The sequence below is a fragment of the Nothobranchius furzeri genome, chromosome 5 (genome assembly GCF_043380555.1).
Source record: "Nothobranchius furzeri strain GRZ-AD chromosome 5, NfurGRZ-RIMD1, whole genome shotgun sequence".
Classification (NCBI taxonomy): Eukaryota; Metazoa; Chordata; class Actinopteri; order Cyprinodontiformes; family Nothobranchiidae; genus Nothobranchius; species Nothobranchius furzeri.
In genome coordinates this window covers 43556529-43579995 of record NC_091745.1, presented here as the reverse complement: position 1 = coordinate 43579995, position 23467 = coordinate 43556529, and the positions used below count along the sequence as shown (strand labels likewise).

Genomic DNA, 23467 nt, shown 5'->3' with positions numbered 1-23467 from the left:
GGGAATAATTAATTTCCCCTTTTATGTTTTCTGTGTAATTTGCTCTTGAGAGTTCACCTACATTATTTTTTCTTCTTCACAGCTGTGAAGATCTCACTCCTAAAGTTTTGCACTGCTCTTCTTTCCTGAGGAAGACTCTGCTGCAGTGATGTCCTCTATTGTAGCGCCGGAAAAACCCTCCTCAAACACCACGGCACCCAAGGAGGTCAGTAGATGGGAGCTTTTATTTAAATTGATGTAAAATAGCGGGAGCAAGGGGAAGATATGCATTTGTGAAGATATCTTTTTTGTTTATTCTTAAAAATGGTAATGAAATTGTAGGTAAAATGAAAAAAAAAAGGCTTTGCAGGAAGCAAAGGAGAGGAGGTGTCATCTCTTATGTGTGTGTGTGTGTGTGTGTGTGTGTGTGTGTGTGTGTGTAAGATCTGTTGTGGTCCTGAGGATTGTGCACAACAATTATGTGTGTGCACAACAAATCTTCAAATAGTTTTTGAAGGCTTTTGACTCAGCAATCTGCATGAAATGGTCTTCAACCCAATTCTTTCTAGGTGGAGCTCATCCTTGTGAAGGAGCAGAATGGGGTTCAGTTCACCTCGACCACCTTGGTGGCTCCAGCTCAGACTAACCCCAATGGGGAGGAGGAGAGGGAAACCTGGGGGAAGAAAATCGACTTCCTCCTGTCCGTGATCGGATTTGCCGTAGATCTCGCAAACGTCTGGAGGTTTCCTTACCTCTGCTACAAGAACGGAGGAGGTGAGATGGGTGAAAAGAGAAGGGGGGGGGGGGGGGGGGGTCCTTTGGTGTGGCAGGTTTCTGTCTGGAATAACAAAGGACAGCATGCTTGTATAACCTTTACCAGAGATCAAAATAAGGAAACCACAGCTGCTCTGCATAGATTAGCTTTAACAATCAGTGTCACTAATTATGGCTGTTTAACATAGAGCTCTCATTGTGTTTAAGGGCTGAAAATGGTACTGTAGCTAGAAATGAGATGACATTCTAGTCATGATCCAGACTGACACACAGTCTGTCCTCAAACCTACATGTGGAAAACAGCGGTCACGTCAGAGGTCACCTTATAGTAGAAGTATATAGTATAGTAATACTCCAAAAGCAACTTTGTTGTTCAAAATCATGATTCTCTTTTTTTTGTATAAAATTCTACTTTTCCTCTACCTCACAATGAATGGGTGATCAGCTGGGATTTACAAAACATTTTGTATTATTTTACTAGAAATTACTATGAATATTCAACAGGGATGCACCCATGTGAAAATGTAGGCCAATATCGATTTTTAACCAGAAGTGTCTGACCTGAGTTGTTCAGTCTAAAAGATCACCACTTATGCCTGAGTTTTAGAAATAAATTTTACATGTTAAGTCCAATTAATTAATAAGAGGACAGATACGTTTTGCATGAAAATGTATGCCGAATACATCCATAAATATCAAGTTGCATCTTTAATACCACTGCAGAGCCTTAGCTACAGGACCATATAAACAATTTTAATGTGCCCCAAACACAGCTGAAAGTACAATTACATAAATCATGACAAATCGTTCTTCATGAAGAAACAGAAAAATATATACTTTTTTTACTTTTATGTTTTCTGGTTCTTAGAAAGCAGGCAGGAAGTAACTTTATCCATGTGAATATTATTACAGCAGGAGGGGAAAGCATGCAGCCTTAATCTTGTAATCCTCAGCAGAACTTCCCCTGAACTCTACACTACACCTCTATATTTATTAGCAGTGCTTTGCTGCCACCTAGTGTTCATTTCAGTACACAATATTTACAGTGTTCCATGCCTATTTTCACTTCATCAATAACACATGTACTAATATTTACTCATCCCAACAAATCCCACAATAGTTACCTTTATAATCAATCGATTGATCGATCGATTGATCGATCAATCAATCAATCAATCAATCAATCAATCAATCAATCAATTGTTTGTTATTTGTTGAGCATTTTACTCACAAAATTGACCAAAGTGCTGTACAGTTAACAACATGACAAATAAAACATAGTAACTATGATAAAACAAATAAAAGACAGGACAGGAGTAAACATGACTACATAAAAGAAGTAAAATATTAATATTAATACCTAACCAACATGATGTGTTTGTGCTCAGCTGAGATTAAAAGCCAAATTACAAAGGTGAGTTTTTAAAGAGACTTAAACTCATTCAGAGACTCAGCCATCCTTATTGGCAGAGTAAGACTGTTACATAGTCTGGGACCCACAGCGGAAAAGGCCCTGTCCCTTCAGGTCACAAGACAAGTCTTAGGGACCCCTAAAATGAGCTGGAGCTCAGACCTCAAACGTCTCGTAGGAACATACTTGCTCAAAATCTCTGTTAGGTAAGGAGGTGCCTGGCCATTTAAACAATTAAAAACTAACAATTAAATCTCAAAGTTAATCCTAAAACGAACAGGCAACCAGTGCAGGGAGAACAGAACAGGGGTGATGTGCTCAAGGCGCTTAGTGCCCATAAGTAGACAGGCATTTTTCACCATTTTTCAGGTGCCGCAGCAGAGAGTTGTCAAACCCAGCATAAAGGGAGCTGCAGTCCAGTCTAGAGGTAATCAGAGCATGGATCACCCTTTCTAGGCCACCATTTGATATAATGAAACCAACATATTCAAATACACCTTGTAGTTATAGAAATATACTCATTAAAGTGTGGCAATGTATTCTGTGCCTCTGTTGCTTTGAATGATTATAATGCAATTAATCAAGATTAATTAATTACAAAGCCTCAAATTAATTAGATTAATTATTTTAATTGAGTCCCACCCTTCATATATATATATATATATATATATATATATATATATATATATATATATATATATATATATATATATATATATATATATATATATATATATATATATATAAACATTTATATACACACACAAACACCACACACATTTATGCTTTCAAGATGATTAGCTTCTCTGTCACATGACTAAACAAATTACAAATGATCACCCCCTAACCCTCTGAGAAAGATACACAAACGGCAACAAGATGGGAATAATCATCACTATCAGTCCAGTTTTAATTATTGGACCAATACGGTATGTTAAAAAATGACTAACATCTGTAGACAACGATATTGATGTATTTAAACTGTGCATCCTTGATATTTAGACATAACACAAGTGGATTTTATTTCATTTGCTACCATAGAGGTAGTTGAGTGTTTGTTTTTAACACACTGTTGTTGTAATGTATTTACTGCGTTTTTTGCAGTTACTTTGTTGCATTTGTGCAGGTGCATTCCTGGTGCCGTACCTGTTCTTCATGGTGATAGCTGGAATGCCTCTTTTCTACATGGAGCTGGCTCTGGGACAATACAACAGGGAGGGGGCTGCAGGTGTCTGGAAGATATGCCCAATATTTAAAGGTAAGAATTTTTTATTGTCACTAGGGGTTGAATAAGGAAAATTTGACTATACAAATAGAACTTCTGCAGATTTTTTTTTTCTTTTATTATGTTGTTTTTCTTCTGAAAAAATAAAACTTTTGGAACTTAAATTGGAATAGTTGTAACGACACTTGGACACAAAAGGACGTTCACTCTCACCTGAAAAACCTAAATAGAAGTTTGCAGTGATTTAGCATTGGATGTGGCATTTTTTTTCCTGATTGGTAGCTAGCTAATTATGCACATGCATGGCTTATACGTGATTATTTTAAACATGTCAGCCTTTTCCTACTGTAGTGCTTTTTCCAGTGTCACCAATGGGAAAGGCGTTGACATAGATGATGATTTTAACCCACCAAAGAATGAGACCCTTCTTCCATCATTTCATTCTCATTCTACTTTATCATTATTGCCACAAAGTTACAACCAGCAAAACCAAAACTACATAAATCACAAACAGAGCTGCCTGGCTCTGAATTATCAGTCAACAACAACAAAAAGACGTGTTCTGTTTTAAGAATTACACATGAAAACACAAACCCTCACACACGTTTTTATTCTTTCCATGAAAATGTCCTGGTTTGTGGTTGCTTTTGTTTTTGGTCCATTTGCCTTCATTGCAGCCTGACTGACAGTAACTCATTCCCGTCTTCATGTCTACGTCTCTCTGTCTGTGTGGCTGCCCACATGCCTGCCTGTCCACATGCCAGTCTCTTTTGTCCGCCCGTCTCTACGTTGAGCAGCGACAGGCATTATTATCCCTCCCAGAACATCAGGTTCTGTTGGCACTTAGATGGAAAGCAAAAGTAAATTGGGCTTTTAAAACTCTCGCCCTGGTTGTCTAGTCAGGTGACGATGACTGGCGGACACGGTTTTTGAACACATCGATAAGCGGAGTGCGGTCCAAGAGTATACACACTAATGGAGACACAAACAGTAAGACTCATTTTTGTTTCCTAACTCAGCCGCAGGTTGAAAAAAATAATGATACTCTTTGCTCGAATCAGCATTTTATGCTTTTGTACACTTTGAAAGCTTTTATTTTTACAGGCGAAACTCAAACAATTAGAACATTAGTTCATTTATGCCAGTAATTCAACTTAAAACACACGAAATAGACTCATCAACCTTTATTTTATTTGTAATGATTATTGTTTACAGTTTATGAAAACCTCACATTTAAAATCTCAGACAATTAGAATATTGTGAAAAGGTTCATTATCATTAAGTGTCACACTCTAATCAGCTTTCAATTCAATTCAAGTTTATTTATATAGCACCAAATCACGACAAGAGTCGCCTCAAGGCACTTCACATAATAAACATTCCAATACAGGTCAGTTCATTAAGCCAATCAGAAAAAAAGTTTCCTATAAAAGGAACCCAGCAAATTGCATTTATTGCAATCCTCATACTAAGCAAGCATTTAGCGACAGTGGAGAGGAAAACTCCCTTTTAACAGGAAGAAACCTCCAGAGAATCCTGGCTCAGTATAAGCAGCCATCCACCATGACTCACTGGGGATGGAGAAGACAGAGCAGACACACGCATACACCAATATCAGCCCACCCACACACAAACACACATCCACACACACAACATATATACCAAGCAATGTTTCTATGGTTACATTGTGATTTCTTAGTAAATTTTCTATTTGGTGAAAGATAAACTTTATTGTATTTATCCTAGTGAATCTATAGTTAAACGGGTAAACTTGTAGTAGCACATTCCATGTCAAAGAAAGTAAAGTGTTATTATCAGGAGACGGAGAATATTTAAATGGTTAGCAACAGTGTTCAAGATGATGGCCCCCTCCATGAGGCCGCCACAGCTCAGCAGAACGTCATTGTAGCTTCTTCTGGGGAGAAAAACACTTAGAGAGAAAATAAAGTTAACAGCTGAAATTGCAGGAAATAATACAGTTGAAGAGCAGATTGTAGAAGAAAGTAGTCGAGTGTTTAAAGTGGTCAGTATGTCCTCCAGCAGTCTAAGCCCATAGCAGCATAACTACATAGATAACTCTGGATAACCTAGCCTTTTAGATGGAGGCATGTTGGAGAGCCGTCTTTACCGACTGTACACTCCACCTCCCTCTACTCCCCACTTGTCCAGATCTAGGCTAACACCAGATTTTAACCATATGCCCTATCAAATAAAAATGTTTTAAAACTAGTCTTAAAAGTAGACAAGGTGTCTGCCTCATGGACTAAAGCTGGGAGTTGGTTCCACAAGAGAGGAGCCTGATAGCTAAAATATCTGCCTCCCATCCCATTTTTAGATATTCTGGGAACCACCAGTAAACCTGCAGTCTTGAGAGTGATGTGCTCTTAAGTAAAGGTTTGATTACAGCAACCTTAATATCCTGTGGTACATATCCATTTACTAAGGATAGATTGATTATATCTAGAATGGGGGCAGTAAGCAAAGGAAATGCATCTTTAAATAATTTGGTTGGGATTGGATCTAAAATGCAAGTGGAAGGTTTAGATGAAGCTAATATCTTTGATAACTCTGACAGCTCAACTGGATCAAAATGGTTCAAACACAGATGAGGTTCTACAGTTACCTCTGATGATGCCTCACTTACTGAGGATGAATAAATTACATTAGGGAGGATGCTAAAGATTTTGTTTCTAATAGAATTAATTTTACTCATGAAAAATCCCATAAAGTCGTTGCTGCTGAGGGCTAAGGGAATAGATGGTTCAGAGCTGTGATTCTGTGTAAAGTTGGCAACTGTACTGAAAAGAAAATTTGGATTATTCTTATTCTCTTCAATTAGCAATGAAAAATATGCAGTTCTATCTTGTCAAAGCTTATTTTTATAAAGCACAAGACTATTTTTCCAGGATAAGTAGGACTCCCCATGGACTCCAGCTGATTATTACAAAACAACTGCAAAGGGTTCCTGTGCCTGTAGATAGTCTGTCAGTCTAATTGAATTACTGAAATAAATTGCACCTATTATCCATGTTGTTCTTTACATTAACAATTTATTTTATTTATTAACTTATATTTCAGGAGGATACAACCACTTGAGATGAAACATCTCGTTTACAATCTGCAAAGTTCTTTAACCAAATGTCCTTATTGCTTGGGAAAAAACACTTTAATCCATATTTAACTTAATATTCAAATATGCATCAGAAAATCAGACGCTGTTAATCCTGCAAAAACCATCTGTTGCTTCACTGTATGAGGCCCTCTAGGAAACTTTGTCCTATAGGTGTGAAGGGTGTCCACAATGTCTCTGTCTTCCTGTGAGTCAGGAGTCCCCTGTGTGAGGACATGTGCTGTCTGTCAGAGAGCACACTGAGGACATTGGCGTTCTAATCACATGCTTCACTCTCTCTCTCTTTCTCTGCCTCTCAGCAGGAGGATAACAGTAATTATCCCAATGCACACACACACACACACACACACACACACACACACACACACACACACACACACACACACACACACACACACACACACACACACACACACAGAGTTGTATTGACAGTAATTATTCTGACGGTTTCCTCTCAGGATCAATGCATTTGAAGAAAAGTGCCGAGAGAAAAGTCTGAGAGATAACACGGCCACACGTAGGGCTAATAAGAGACTGCGCTCACTGGGCAAATATCACATCCACATTACAAAGATATCAATAAGACGCAGTCGTGGTCACGCATCTTAGCAAAACTCAACAATTAAATGCAGCCTTAGAAGAGTGGACGTTGCTTCAGGTTTGCAGAAAGGGTAGATGTGCTGATAACTAAAGCATGAATTCACTAACTTTAAAAGATCAGCTTTTGTTTCTGTGAGACCCACAGGCCACAGCTGTACACAAACGATTGTGCTTCTCGTTGTGTTCTGGAATCTAATGCTGAGATGGTACATAACAGTTTTGTAGAGACTGACATACCATAATGAAAGTCATATATGTGATATTTTAAAGATAACCAAAACTCAACGTTTACATCATTTTGTGCTGCCATCTGGGCCTCTATAAACACTATGAAAAACAACATCCATTGATTTGCTGTCCGTGTTTGGTTTTAGGATATATGCATCTAAATGATGTTGTTTCAAAAACTCCTCATTTGTGATATCGCAAATGAGGAGTGTGAAGTAGAACCACCTCTCATGTGCAAGAAACTCGAGTCACTCCCTCATATCAGAGCTTCTCAGCTTATAGTAGCCTGAGCAGAGGATGGGTGGGCGTGGCCATCAGCTTGCTTTCCTAAAGTGACAGAGCCCAGAAACTCTCATTCTGGAAGGTATAATGAAAATGTCAAGATCAAAACTGCTGAAATAGCTTCATGTGAGAGGGATTTATCGACCATGGAACTATTTAAAAAAGAGTCAAAAGTAAAAAAGGCATCATATGTCTCCTTTACATTTTTTAGGGCTTAATTTCTGCTACCCAAGGAATAGTTTGGTTTGGTGCATCATATATTATGTATTTTGCAAAGTAGAGTGAAAAAAAAAGAATTTTAATCACCTCTGATACGTACAATCTTGGAAAAATGATCCCATGAAGAAAGGGTGTTGCGCTTTGGAATTATTATTCTTTTTTGTCATTTCAGCTACTTGGATACAAGATATCATTCTGATTGTCACAATTTTAATCTCATGACCCTGGGGGGGGGGGGGGGGGGGGTTGAAATAAAGACCAACCAGTAAGTTACCAGATCATGACGGAAAAATCCTTGATAAGTTAGATTTTCTTTACATCCATCCATCTTTTTTTATTTGCTTTATTTTATGTTGTGGTTGCTTCACATGGTCCAAATGGTAGTTATACACTTATTTTTCCCCAGCAAATATCCAGCTCCTTATGGAGAATCACATCGTGTTTCTGGATCAGAAGGAACTTTCAGTATCTCTACAAGTTCTGGGTCTTCCTCAGGATCTCCTTCCATTGGCATGTGCCTGAGAAACCTCTGAAGGGAGGCAGCCAGCAGGAATCCTGATCAGATGACTGAATTGCCTCATAAATTCTCTTCACATGACCTGTAATGTATATTTTTTGTTCCTTCCAGGTGTGGGTTTCACAGTGATCCTCATTTCACTTTATGTTGGTTTTTACTATAACGTCATCATCTCCTGGGCGCTGTTCTACCTCTTCTCCTCGTTCACCAGCGAGCTTCCATGGGTCCACTGCAACAACACATGGAACAGTCCAAACTGCTCGGATTGGGCTGAGAACAGCTCGGTCAGTGATATTTACAAAGCCACACCAGCTCAAGAGTACTTTGAGTAAGTTCATTCTATGATTTGTGGCTTTATTAACACGTTTCTATTCTGCGAGTGCTTAATGATAGGCAATATATATTTAGAAGACATTTTCCCTCTTGGAAACAACTCTGAGTTTGGTTTCACTTGTCTGATTCTACCTCGCTGTCTCTGTGGAGCTGAGCAGGTGTTTCCTGATGAAGCAGGTGAGGGGCTGTTCTGTTGTGACAGCTGAAGCATGCTATCAATGATGGCTGCAGTGGCAGTGTATCATTTTCACAAAGCCACCTGCAAATAATGTGAGCACAGCTGAACACTGGAATTTGTATTTGGTCTCAGCTTTTAGGTTGTTATGAAATTAACTAGAAGAAAGCATCAAAAAGTTCAGTCATTGTGCCGTCTTTCATGGGGTGTATGTAAAATATCCTCGTAAGAGGAAATATGATTAATCATCATCATCATCATCATCATCATCATCATCATTATCACACAAACATGCACATAGGACCTAGGGGGGTGGACAAGTCAGGGGGTGTGGGTATGAACCCATTTCCGCATTCCTGTGGCAACCTGCCCCCCAATTTTACTTGCACATTAAACACTTCCACCAACGTCATTCCACGCAAACACACACTTAGGGCCTTGGGAGTGAGCACATTCAACGGCATCTGGCAAGGGGATCTTTCAGCCTCATCCCAAGTGCCAGTACCCACTTCCAATTTTAAACTGCACTTAGACACAGAGGGCTGGGGGGGGGGGGGGGGGGGGGGCATCAGCTGGCGTAGGCCAGACAATGCCCACACTGCCCACTCACCACAGCCACAAATACATCTCATCAATACGCACCAACACAGTATTGGAGCAGGCGGAGGGATGCTAGGGGTCTTAGCACACCTCTGTTGTCGCTTGGCTTTCCGGGGCTGGAGGCTAGGAGGGGGATCTGGCCATCTGGCTGGGGTCTGGGGTGGTGGGATGCTTTGCTCAGCGTTGGGCGGCGGAGCCTGCTCATCAGCACCCCAGCAGAAAGGGTTGAACTCTGGGAACCGGTGATGGTTGTACCCTTTGTGCAGCAGTACCGGGACCAGAGTGAATAGGGTGTGTATGGGGAGCATGAGTGGGTGTCTGGCGTGCATTTTTGTAAGTCTTTGGTTGTATGTGCATGTGTGAGCATGAGGGAGGGAGTGTGTGACTGTGTTTGTGTATGACTGTATATGTAAGGTGGGGCCTTTGACTCCTCCCTTCTCCTGGAACTTCTTTTGATGCTATACATCTTCGCCTCCCCTCCCTCTGCCACACCTGGTGTGGAGTGCAGTGCCTTGGTCTGCCTGAGTGTTTGTGACTCCCAGGTCAGGGGGTTTAAGATTTTTGGCATCTGCCAGACCAATCCCGGTGGCTGCCTGGTGGGATCTGAGTCCCTGGGCTCTGTTGGGTCCCCGGCGGGGTGGTCACCCCTGGGTCCTGGGTCGCTGGGTTCCGGGCTCGGCCGGTTTGGGGGTGGGAGGCTGCGGGTGGGCCTGTGGGCTTGCCGCTGATATCCCCCGGGACTCTGCCGGCTGCTGGTTGTGGCACCCCGGGGCAATCCTCTGCGCCTCTTGAGGGGGACAGGGGCTTTTCTAGTTACAGTCTCCGTGGGGACCCTGTGCTCTGGGGCAGCTCCTGTATCTCTGGGACTTGGAGCTCCCTCCATCTCCTACACATCTTTGGGGGGCAGATCTGTGGCCCCTCACACTCTCTATTGGAGGCTCCTATAGAGAAACCTTACATATACAAGCGCAGGTACACACACAGGCGCTCACATGGTGCTCTCATAAGTTTGGACTTGGGCACGCTCAACCAGTGTTGGGAGTAACGCCGTTTAAGTATAACGGCGTTTCTAACGGCGTTCTTTTATAGGTAACGGAATAATCTAATTAATTACTTTTCCCGCCGTTACAACGCCATTACCGTTACTGGGGACGGAAGGTTGTGCGTTACTATGTGCTTGTCGAACATTGAGCAACAGGCTTTCTGACCGCCACACTTCAGCTGCAGCCAGGGAGAGAGAGGTGTCGGCGCGCTAGGATGATGTCGACGCCAAAACAACCAAAACAAAGTGGAGACTCACCTCTTACATCAGGAAGAATCTGCGTGTTTCGAGCGTTATCCGTTCTTTCATAATCCGTTGATGAATTGTGATCGGCAGAAGCTTTTCCGGTTCGCGCCTCACTTTTTACTGCAGCGGCCCACGTCAAAACGATCGTTTCTGTTACTGATAAGGAAATGCGTGCGTTAAGCAGCGCGGTGTGTTGAAGCTGTCATCAGCTGATCAGGAGCTAGAGGTAGATGTTTTCATCCAAGAGCATCACGGCCCGTGAAGAACGAGGAAGACGTGATGAATATTTACGGCTGCAGACCCCCCGCAGATTCGCTGGTGGGAATCTGCAGCAGCGAATCTGCGGGTCTGCAGCCGCGCCCTTCTTGGCGTGACAGCGGGACGTCCCGAAGGTCCGCTCACCTGTTCACCACTCAGACGTCCTGATCTTTTGCTTTCCTAGATCATCCAGCTGTAACCTGTTCCTGATCATGTCTTTAGTCCCGCTGTAACACTGATGCATCAGTCTCAAACGACATGGAGCTCAGGTGTTATTAGAACTGTGTGTGTTTACCACCCAGCTTCAGCTCTTCTGTGGTTGGGTCTGACCCAAGTTAGTACATTTAAGTCCTCCATCAGGCTTGTGCCTCTTCTAGTGTCATTTTAAAGGATATTTATTTATTTATTCAACCATGACTAGATTACCAGCAACAGAAATGCTGCTAAAAACACACAATTATGTGAAGCTGGAAAAATTAGAATAATGTGCAAAATTACATTTATTTCTGTAATTTAACTAGACCGAGAGACCATTTAAAGGCTCGGGAACCTTTACAGGTGTTTCTATTTGCAATTTTAAATTTTAGCTGATTGGGGTCTTGTTAAATATCACACAGTGACCTTTTAATAGTCTAGATTAGTCTAATGTTCCTGTTAGTAGTTCCTCCTGTTAAGTGCTTATTTATTGAAATTATTCAGGTTAATAAAAAACATTTGATCAAACATTTTATTACGTTCCAGTCAATAGTCATTTATATTTCACTATTGTAGTAATTCTTGCATTCTTTAATGAAAAAAGTAACTAAGTAGTTACTTTTGTTGGTAATTAGTTACTTTTATGATCTTGTAACTCAGTTAGTAACTGAGTTACTTTTTTGACAAAGTAATCAGTAACTATAACTAATTACTTTTTTAAAGTAACGTTCCCAACACTGCGCTCAACACATGTCTTAAGGCTGTGGTGGGCACTAAATGCACTGTGATTCATTATCGTGAATGTTCAGTAAAACAATGTTGATTTTATATTTCTTCATCGGGCTGATGCAGTGATAGTTTGCTCCTGTTGTATTGTTGTGTGTCCCTTTTCTTTTTTTCCTCCTTCTGTAGGTCTAGAAGCAGACTCTTGTTCATCATTGATTGTTTATTTTTGTGGCCATTTACCATTTTAACAGAGTGCTATTCTTTTCTGATTTGTATATCATTGATTTTATGCATTTCCATTTTATTGCTCACGTTCAGCGCTTTGGACAGCTGTCATGCTGTTTTTACATGTGTTCTAGAAATAAAATTGATTGAAAAGTGTAGGTGAAGGTTGGAACGTAGATCAATCGCTAAATAGAGAGTTTCCCAAGTGGAGGAGTTTAAATATCTTGGGGTCTTGTTCATGAGTGAGAGAAATATGGAGTTCGAGATCGATAGGCGGATTGGTGCTGTGTCTGCAGTTATGCAGTCGTTGTACCGATCTGTCGTGGTGAAGAGAGAGCTGAGCCGGAAGGCAAAGGTCTCTATTTAATAGTCGATCTATGTTCCTACCCTCACCTATGGTGATGAGCTTTGGGTAGTTGCTGAAAGAACAAGATCACGGATACAAGTGGCCAAAATGAGTTTTCTATGCATGGTGGCTGGGCTCTACCTTAAAGATAGGGTCAGAAGCTCAGTCATCCAAGAGGGGCTCAGAGTAGACCTGCTGGTCCTCCACATTGAGAAAAGCCAGTTGAGGTGGCTCAGGCATCTAGTTAGGATGTCTGCTGGACGCCTCACTGGTGAGGTTTTCCAGGCATGACTAACCGGGGGGGGAGAGACCTAAAGAAAGACCCAGGACACACTGGAGGGACTATGTTTATCAGTTGGCCAAGGAATGCGGCCTTGGAATTCCCCCGGAGGAGCTGGCCCGAGTGGCTGGGGACAGGGAAGTCTGGGCCTTTCAGCTTAGGCTGCTGCCTCTGCGACCCGACTCCAGATAAGCGGAAGAGAATGGATGGATGGATGATTGGAAGCCAGAAATGACAGATTTTGCCATCCTGACAGTTTTCTGATAATTACGTCCCAGAATCTTCCAAAGTTTCAAAAGACACCTGCAGCTTATCCTATCTTCACCTTTATTCAGCCTTCCTACAAACACTCCTAGCCGCATGAGCAACATCACTCAGCTTGTTGTTAAAAAGCAGGTATCCACAGGTGCCGACCTGGACACAAGTTAAGTGCAGTTCCTGGTCAGCAGAGGGCTACAGAGTGATAACCAAAAGCTGCCCAAGTTTATGGTTCAAGAACCACTGACACCAGTTTGAAAGCACTAACTTAAAGTGTTGAAAACATCAAATCAGGGGTTCTAAATCCTGGTCCTAGAAGGCTGTCATCCAATGTTTTAGTTGTTTCCCTCCTTGAACACACCTGATTTTAATCAGCAGGGGCCTCATTTATCAAGCTTGCTTATGCACAAAACGGGGTCGGAAAACTGCATAAGCAACTTTCCACGCAAACTTTGCGATTTATGAAAGAAAACTTAGCGGATAAATGTGCGCAACTTTAAGTTGACTAAGGACCTGGCTTACGCACATTTTGGACATGTAGAGCACCTGCAGTGCTGCTGCTGAGAAGAGAAAATTATGAAATCCTGCAGCGTTATCACTTGTACTGCTTCGTTTTCACACAGAACAAGCCCCCCCGCACGCACGCACACACACACACACACACACAGCCTGAAGTGCAGAATAAAGAATGCAGATTATCAGCAGGGGGACGGATTGAGACGGAATATCATGCATCCGTGACAATGTGAGTGTCCTGTCACTGTGACCCGATTGATCATGCGCCCTGGCTACTTGGACAAGTGAGATCTCCGTTTGGCTGACTGGTTAGCGTGCGTGGATTTCACTCGGGAATGTGGGGATTGAATCCTGATCGGACCCTTTTTTTATATCCGCCACAGATCTCTCTGAAGAATTCACAACATTGATGGCTTCAGCAATGCTGTGCCACTCTGTGGATTTTCTCTTATTTGTTTTGCAAAAGTACTTCCTTTCATTTCTCCACCTCACCCACAGGTATCTCAATTTCTGCTTCTGTGAAATTGCGCTACCTTGATCTGCCTTGATCTACGGTCGCCTTTGGCGGAGCGCTGCAACAAGCCGGTTTATGTATATGCATGAGATCCACAAGGCACTTTGCACTGACTATTTATGACAGTAAGTGGGCGTGGTGCGGGCGGGATGTGACTAAAATGCAGCTGAGAATCATTCTCATTAGTCTCCGATTTATGAAGTGGAGATTGCGTGCAGCTGTGCGTACTCCATGTTTGATAGATCACAAACCTACTTGGCATAAGTGCATTTTTTTTGCTGAGCTTAAGTACGGTTTTAGTAAGGATTCTACTCAGTGTTTGATAAATGAGACCCCTGGTGCTTACCAGGCTTCTGCAGAACTTGATGAGCTGCTTAACAGGTGATACAACCACTGAATCATGTGCGCTGGAGCAGAGAAACCACTAAAGCGTGCTGGAAACCGACCCTCCAGGACCAGGATTGAGAATCCCTGCTCTAAATGATGCTGTAGTCTCAAAGTTGAAAGAAATGTTGAACGTGTGGTAGCAGAAAAGACTTTCCATTAGATTTGCTTCTAATATTATTATGGGATGTAATTTACCTGGACATTCTCTTTCCAAGACGAGGGGTGCTCCACATTCAGGACAGTAACGGTATCGAAGATCTGGGCCGTCCTCGCTGGCAGCTCACTTCCTGTTTGGCCGTGGTGATTATTCTGCTTTACTTCAGTCTCTGGAAAGGGGTCAAAACCTCGGGCAAGGTAGGACATATCACACTACAAATTACTAATGTTGATCAGGTAAATGTCTGTATATCATTTACCGCTGAATCAATCCAAAGGACAGTAGCACATCTAACTTTTTGCTCCAGACTATCATGTACGTAAATGTTTGAGTGTCTTCTCTCTCTCTCTGTGTGTGTGTGTGTTATGATGTGTGTGTTTTGTGTGTGAATGCGGCAGGTTGTGTGGATCACAGCCACCATGCCCTACGTGGTCCTGACTGTGCTGCTGCTCCGTGGAGTCACTCTGCCTGGAGCCATCGATGGCATTAAAGCCTACCTCTCTGTGGACTTCCTGAGACTCTGTGATGCCAAGGTGAGCGCCAGCAGTAGAGACGGAGATACAGGTGAGGTGAGAGCAGCGGGAGTCCAGGAGAGCAGGGATACTCTGGTGGATTAAAGCCACATTAAAGGAACTTTTTGACATTTTGAGTTTTCTTTTTTTAATAAAACACACCACAAGCATCTAACTTGTATCGAGAGCATCTAAACTGCCAGTCCAACAAAGTAGGGAAACCTCTTGATCAAATAGGCTTTTCCTCCCTGTTATATTAATTGACTTATTCATTCTTGACTCTCAGAAAGTTAATTCATTTTCCAGTGTTGCACTGAGAACTTGTCATTCTTTTTTTTCAGGCTTTTTAGTGGGAAAACCATAACTTTGTCAGTCTAATTATATAATGCAGAAAAGCTTATTTAAATAGTGTTTTTAGAAATAGAAATAGAATCAACTTTATTGATTTCACGGTGGGGAAATTCACTTGTTACAGCAGCACCAACACTTAAGAGAATAATTTGAAAAACAATAATAACAAAAGTACATGTATAAACACATAGGCAGTCAGCTAGTATTGATCGACCGCTAAAAACCACGAAAAAAAAACTTGGGTTCCAGAACTATGCAGCATACTCTAAGGGACACAGACATACTGTGTACTGCACAAGTACTGAACACATACTAAGTATTGCATTGATCATATCGTGTAACAGGATAATGCCAGTACCAGTTCAACTGAGGAGTTACACTCTCTCACTGCAGAGGGGATGAATGACCGACGGTAGCTTAATATTTTACATCTTGGATGTCTCAGTCTGTCTCTGAAGGAGCTGTCCATGGTCTCCACGGTCGAGGGCTTTTTAAGATAGAGATCATCTTTCCCAGCATCCTTCTTTCACACAGTTCCTCAACTGAATCCAGTGGGATGCCCAGAACCAAGCTAGCTCTGTTAACTAGCTTGTTAAGTCTCTTCCTGTCTAGGTCAGATCTGCCTGCACCCCAGCTAACCACAGGAGAGTGAATAACAGATCCACCAACAAAGTGATGAAAGGATTTTAGCAGCTGGGAATTAACTCTGAAGGACCTCAGCCTGCTCAGGAGGCAGAGGCAGCTTTGGCCCTTCTTATACACAGCATTTGTGTTGTTGGACCAGTTCAGTTTGCTGTTGAGGTGAACACCCAGGTAATTAAAGTTATCCACCACCTCAGTGTCTACTGGTGAGTGAGAAGGAGTGTTTCTCTGGAAGTCAATCACCATTTCCCATGTCTTACTGGTGTTTAAGCGAAGGTTGTTATGCTCACATCAGTCCACAAAGTCCTCAGACACACAGCTGACAATGGCTGAGTCAACAGAGAATTTCTGGAGGTGACAGCTGAATGTATTGTAGGTGAAGTCCGAGGTTTAGAAGGTGAAAAGAAAGGGTGAGAGCACCCTGTGGAGCTCCAGAACAGCACACAACCACCTCAGGCATATAGTTGTGCAGCCTCACATACTGTGGCCTGCTAGTGAGGTAGTTGATGGTCCATGCAGTCAGATGTTTGTCCACCCCTGCACCCCTCATCTTCTACTGCAGTAGACACGGCTGGATGGTGCTGAAGGCACTTGAGAAGTCGAAGAACATGATTCTCTTAAGAATAGGTTTGAAATGTTTACAATTGATTTTAAAAACGTAGAAATACTGTTTTACACTAGCTGTTAGCTTATCAATCTACACATAATATCCCTGTTTCTCCAAACTGGGGTCAGTAATGGAGCTATCTGCAACTGGTGGAACATGAACTGTTTCTAACGTTTTTTACACTTCAAAAGATCTGAACTGTTCCTTTAATATTTGAGAGATACCCGTTTGCAGAGCGCACAGTGCTGTATTCTGTTAACATCGACTGTAGACGTTTGAACAGAGGGCCCTGAAGAGATGGGGAAATTGTTTACCTTCCTTACTGAAGCCCTCTTGCTATTAGGAACATAAATAAGCAAACATGAAGAAATTCAGTTACGGAGAATGATAGCGAGCAAAGTGGAGATATTAAGAGATGCATGGGAGCAATTGGAGAATTAGATTAAATAGATGCATGGAGCAGTAATTTGCAAAATTACCTCCCAGTATTCACATGCGTCTTTCATCTACTGCTGTTGAATGAGTTTCCTGCAATTATCTCTAATAATGGCTTTTTTCCTCTCCTGTGCCTTTTGTTTGCCGCTTCACACGACTGTGCTTGTGCACTCGCTCTGCAGGTCTGGATCGAGGCTGCGACGCAGATCTGTTTCTCGCTGGGAGTGGGGTTTGGTGTGCTAATTGCATTTTCCAGCTACAACAAATTCAGCAACAACTGCTACAGGTAAACACACACACAGGGAAAGGCAGGTGGGGATTCATCAAGGCAGAAAAGAGGTGGAGAAGTTACAAGCACGCAAGACATGAGCAGGAGAATTAGAAAAACCTTTGAAGCTTCTTGAAGGAAACTACGTCTTTGACAGCAGACTTTGTACAAGTACACACAAAGTATGTTTTATTATCATTGTGTGTAACATACCAAGCACACTCTTCAGTGACTTCTCCTCTCACCTAAAATGTCAAAGTATGTTTGTCTAACTTAATTTTCATAGTAATTGTGATTTTTTTTTTTTGCACAGATAATGTTTAAAGTTGACGTCACACAGCTGTTGGTCAGCGCCAAAAAGCGTACACGGACATTGGAAACATTAAAAGTTATTTTCTGTTGTATGCCGCAATTTAAAACATTAGGAAGAATGAATGTGTGAAATAAAAAGTGGTGTTCAATGACCAGAAGAAGCACAGTTTTTTACAGTTCCCTGTGAGACTCCAAACCACCGTGAATTATGGCGTTGTGCAGAGTTCACAAAAAAATGATTACATTTTTACAAGTCAGTTGTTTGGCGACATCTGCTGATGTAATTTTCTACTGAGCTAAAACCAATCTGTGAGTTAAAGGAACTGCATCGTGCTATTTTTAACCTTTTAGCAAGGATAGGCTCAAATATGATTGTCAGTTACAAGCAAACTGTTTACTGAACTGACCTCTCCTGAGCCTTCGCTACAAAAAAGTACTTCTAGCCCAACCATCAGAAGCCCTATGGCATCATTTTCTTCATTTACCCCTCTCACTGAGAACTGTGAATCCAAATGTCTCATGTGTAGCCACCCTACTAAATGCCCACTCGACCCCATTCTGACTAAGCTGCTCCAGTCTATTGCTCCTACAGTAGCTGCAACAGTCACAAGTGATTAATGCTTCACTAACATCTGGTACACTTCCCACCCCTCTCAAGCATGCTCAGGTTAAACTGCTTCTAAACATCATCATCATCATCATCATCATCATCATCATCATCATCATCATCATCATCACCTTTATTTATAAAAGCACCTTACAGACATGTATCATGTCACCAAGGTGCTGCACAAGACTAAACTAAAAAGATAAAAACAAAGAATATATAGGAACCCAATAAAAAAAATTTAAAACAGCAAAATACAAAACATCAATTAACACACAGATTTAAAAGCCAGATTATAATAATGGGTCTTCAGCACCTTCTTAAAAACCTCTACTGACGTGGAGAGTCGCACAGATAATGGAAGATCATTCCATAATTTTGGGCCTGCTACCGAAAAAGCCCTGTCTCCTCTTGTTTTGAGCCTAGTTGCAGGGACTAGAAGCATATGGTGAATCTCTGAGCGGAGTGAACGACTAGGTATATATGGCTGAAGCAAGTCAAATAAATATTCTGGTGCCATCCCATTCAATGCCTTAAAGACCAATAAAAGAATCTTAAAACACACTCTAAAAACTACCGGTAACCAGTGCAGATCTGCCAGGATGGGTGTCACTTGATCATATTTCCTTTTCTCTTCTAGGAATCTTGCCGCGGCGTTTTGCACAAGCTGCAGATGAGCTACTGTACTCTCTCTCACCCCAATTAAGACAGAGTTACAGAAGTCTAAACGAGAGGTGATAAATGCATGCACAACAGTCTCGAGGTCCTTTCTAGTTAAAAATGAATTCACTTTGGCGAGACGTCGCAAGTGGTAAAAAGAGGACGATACAACCGCACCCACATGTGCATCAAATGTGAAAGCGTTATCTAATGTCACTCCTAAGTTGACCGCCGAAGAATGTAGGTAGGCATTCATATCCCTACAATCTAGTTTTGATTGCTCTAAATCACGATGTAACCCAAACAGCACTGCTTCAGTTTTGCTTTCATTCAGACATAAAAAATTGTCCATCAACCATGACTTAACTTCAGTTAGACAGTGCATTACGGTAATAATGGGACAGTCGATTCGATAATCCAAGGGTAAGTAAAGTTGGCAATCGTCAGCATACATATGAAATCGAATTCCATACTTCCTCATGATGTCCCCCAGTTGCAATATGTAAATCAAAAACAACAGTGGTCCTAATATTGAACCCTGTGGGACCCCCCACTGCAGGTGTGTGAATCCAGAATTAAACCCACCCATCCTAACACTTACAGTCCTATCCTTCAAATAAGATCTGAACCAGTCTAAAGCCAGACCAGAGATTCTGACATTATACTCTAAACGATGGAGCAAAACTTCGTGGTCCACAGTGTCGAACGCAGCTGTAAGGTCCAACAAAGCAAGTAGCACAGGATTTCCCCTATCAGTTTCCAACATAATGTCATTTAATACCTTTATCAGTGCCGTTTCCATACTATGAAAAGCTTTAAAGCCAGACTGAAAAGTTTCCTTAATGTTAGACTCTTCTAGGAAATCCATTAACTGAGTATAGACACATTTTTCTAGATTTTTACTCAGAAAAGGGAGCTTTGCAATCGGCCGGTAGTTGCAAGGCTGCATACCATCTAACCCCGATCTCTTTAACAGTGGGTTAATAACCGTCTTTTTAAAATCAATTGGGACATAGCCAGAGACCAAACTGCTATTAATAACTTTCAATATTAATGGTGCTATTCCATGAAAGACTTCCTTAAACAGCCGCGGTGGTATGATGTCTTTAGGAGATCCACTCGGTTTAATTATGTCCACCAACTTAACTAAGTCATCGAGGGATACTGGCTGAAAAGACTCTAAATGTCTATCCAAAGTAAATGAGGGAGTTCGCATATTTGCTCTTGACAGTGCAGAACACAACAATGCCACCTTTTCAATAAAAAAAGTCCAAGAAAACTAGTACACATCTCGTCTGATAGCTGTGCAGGGAAACCATTATCCACATTTATCACAGCATTAATTGAGGCATCATAAAGCATTCTAGAGTTGTTACAATTAGAAGTGATTAGGTTTGAATAATAGTCAGTCTTTGCCTTTTTAATAGACTCCTGGTAATTTTTCCAGCTTTCCCTTAGGGCAATCAGGGAGCCATGCTGTTTGTCTTTTTTCTATTTTCTCTCACATCTCCTGCATTCCCATCTTGCAGCCCGCGTGAGCTCAGTTGACCATGACTTAGCAGCACGATTTCCCTTCTTTATTTGAAGAGGTGCAATAGTGTCCAGAATGTCCTTACTAATATTGTTAAAACAGCTTAGCAGGAAATCCAGACTTCAGTCAACAGATAAATGAAGCACAGCTTCACTAAATAAAAATAAAAATTGTCCTGAAGTAGCTGAATTCACAGAGTGAGAAAGTATAACAGGAGTAACAGATTTCAGCATACTCTCACCCATGTTAGTGTAATACCGGCTTATGGTCAGAAAAGACTGCATCATGAACACAAAGGTTACATCCAAATGACAAAACAAGGTCCAATGTGTGACCACATACCTGAGTGGCCCCATTAACATTTTGAATAAGGATAAAAGAGTTCATGAGATTAATAAAATCTGTGACCAGCAGTTTTCCAGGGCAACAAACATGAATATTAAAATCTCCCATTAGCAGAATTTGATCATAACGAGATGCACAATTAGCCAAACATTCACTGAACTCAGATATGAAATCCTTACTATATTTTGGGTGTCAATAGACCACCGCGCAGAGGAGTGGCTGTTGTTGGTGACCAAGTTCAAACAAACACAGTTCAAAATTGCTGTTAGAGGACCATGGGATACGTCTTTTAATCTTGACATTAGCTTTATATACAACTACTCTGCCCCCTCTATGCCTTTTATCCCTCGGAACATTGATAGAAACACAGTCAGCCGGAACTAGTTCATTAAGGGCAAAGGACTCACCAGCAGTAATCAATGACTCCGTTACACAAAGAATATCCAGACCATGTGTAACAAAAAAATCATTTAAATTTAATGTCTTGTTAGCCACCGACCTAGAATTGACCAGGCCCTACCTCAAACAAGATGATGCATTAGCTCCAGTGATAGTTAGAGCTCTATTCACTAGTCGAAGATACAGCAAGTTGATTCCTCTTTGATCAAACCGCTGGGAAGGAGGGGGACGACCACCGCATTCACCCTTCCTCCAAGTCATGTGGAGAATTACCAACCTATCTCTCTCCTCCCGTTTCTGTCTAAAATCATCTAAAGGGCAGCCATCAAGCAGGTAGAAGAAGAAGAAGAAGAAAATATCATTTCTATGGCGCCTCTCAAGATAAAAATCACGAGGCGCTTAACACAGGTCACAGAACACCTCTCACAAAACCGTCTGCTTGACCCATACCAATCTGGTTTAAAAATGGCCACTTCACTGAAACTGCTCTGCTAGCAGTGGCTGAAGCCTTAAAAGAAGCTAGAGTGGCTGCCAAATCCCCAGTAATTATCCTGCTTGACTTATTGGCTGCATTTGACACTGTCAACCATGGCTTACTTTTGTCCACACTCTCTACCATGGGCATCACAGGGAAAGCACACTCCTGGTTTGAATCATACCTGACAGGACGATCATTCAGTATATCTTGGCTTGGACAATCTCCTGCCCTTCACCATCTTGCCACATGAGTCCCCCAGGGCTCTGTTCTAGGACCTCTTCTTTTTGCCATATACACCACCTCACTGGGTGAGATCATTCGATCACATGGCTTCTCCTACCACTGCTATGCAGACGACACCCAGCTCTATCTGTTGTACCCGCCGGATGACCACACATTCTTTGCACGAATCTTGGAGTGTCTCTTTGACATATCAAGATGGATGAAATCTCACCATCTCCAACTCAACCTCTCAAAAACCAAATTACTTGTCATCCCAGCGAAACTAGCCATATGGCAAAATATCTCAATAAAAACAATTCCCTGTCTCTGGCTACTTCAAAGGCAGTTTGAAACTTGGGCGTTGTGATTGATGACCAGCTGACATTTAAAGATCACGTTACCTCTGTTGCGTGTTCATGCTGTTTCACACTGTATAACATACAAAGTTCAGACCATACCTAGTACAATGTGCCACACAGCTCCTGGTGCAAATTACTGTCATCTCCTGCCTTTACTACTGCAATGGCCTTCTAACTGGTCTTTCAGCCTGTACTGAGACCTCTTCAAAGTGTCCAGAATGCAGCGGCATGTCTGTTCTTTAACCAGCCTGAAAGAGCACATCACCCTCTGTTCACTGAGCTCCATTGGCTATTGTTAGTTACATGCATCAGATTCAAATCGCTAACAGTAGCATACAAAATCCTGAATGGACTCCCATCTACCTGAATTCTCTTGTAAAGGCTTATGTCATGACTCGGCCACTCCAGTCATCAAAGGATCGTAGGCTAGCAGTGCCTACACCATGCTCAAGACAATCCAGACTCCTTTCATGTGTTGTTCCACAGAAGTGCAATGACTTACCAGGTATTACCAGAATAGGGGCGTCCTTGTCCATTGTTGAGAAACTCCTGAAGATCCAGCTCTTCAGAGAGCATCTTCTTTTTTTTATATTTAATTTTTTTTTTAACCGTGTCCTATCTGGCTGTGAAGCAAACAGAATTGATGTCTGAATGCTGGTAACAAGCCTTACAGATTTACGCTCAGGTGGAGCATCAAAGCATCTGCTTTTAATGTCACGTCTGATACATAAAACTTTATTGTTATTGTTTTTGAATGCTTTGTAATTCTGACCAGACACGGAGTCAGAGGTGAAAGAGAAAGGAAAAGACAAAAGGTGGGGAGAGAGGGGGGAGGGGGGGGGGGGGGGGGGGTATCCACAAAAATAAACAATATTGAACAAGAGTCTGCTTCTAGACCTGCAGAAAGAGAAAGAATAGAAAAAAATGGGACACACGACAATACATCAGGAGCAAGCTATCATTGCGTCAACCTGATGATGAAATATAAAATCAACATTGTTTAACCAAACAATCACACGATAATAAATCATAGTGCATTTAGTGGCAACGACAGCCTTAAGACATGTGTTGAACGTGCCCAAGCCCATACTTTTGAGAGCACCATGTGAGCACCTG

General features: G+C 41.7%; 1 protein-coding gene across 1 annotated transcript in view; it reads left to right on the top strand.

Annotated features, from left to right (window-relative positions):
- The window catches only part of slc6a3 (solute carrier family 6 member 3), a 48439-nt gene that overhangs the window by 896 nt on the left and 24076 nt on the right, over positions 1 to 23467 (top strand). Inside the window, exons 2-8 of the mRNA XM_015949116.3 lie at positions 83 to 205; positions 549 to 753; positions 3291 to 3422; positions 8477 to 8693; positions 14682 to 14820; positions 15022 to 15156; positions 17353 to 17456. Coding sequence (XP_015804602.1) covers positions 149 to 205; positions 549 to 753; positions 3291 to 3422; positions 8477 to 8693; positions 14682 to 14820; positions 15022 to 15156; positions 17353 to 17456 — 989 coding nt within the window. The 5' untranslated portion in view covers positions 83 to 148. The remainder of the gene's footprint in view (positions 1 to 82; positions 206 to 548; positions 754 to 3290; positions 3423 to 8476; positions 8694 to 14681; positions 14821 to 15021; positions 15157 to 17352; positions 17457 to 23467) is intronic.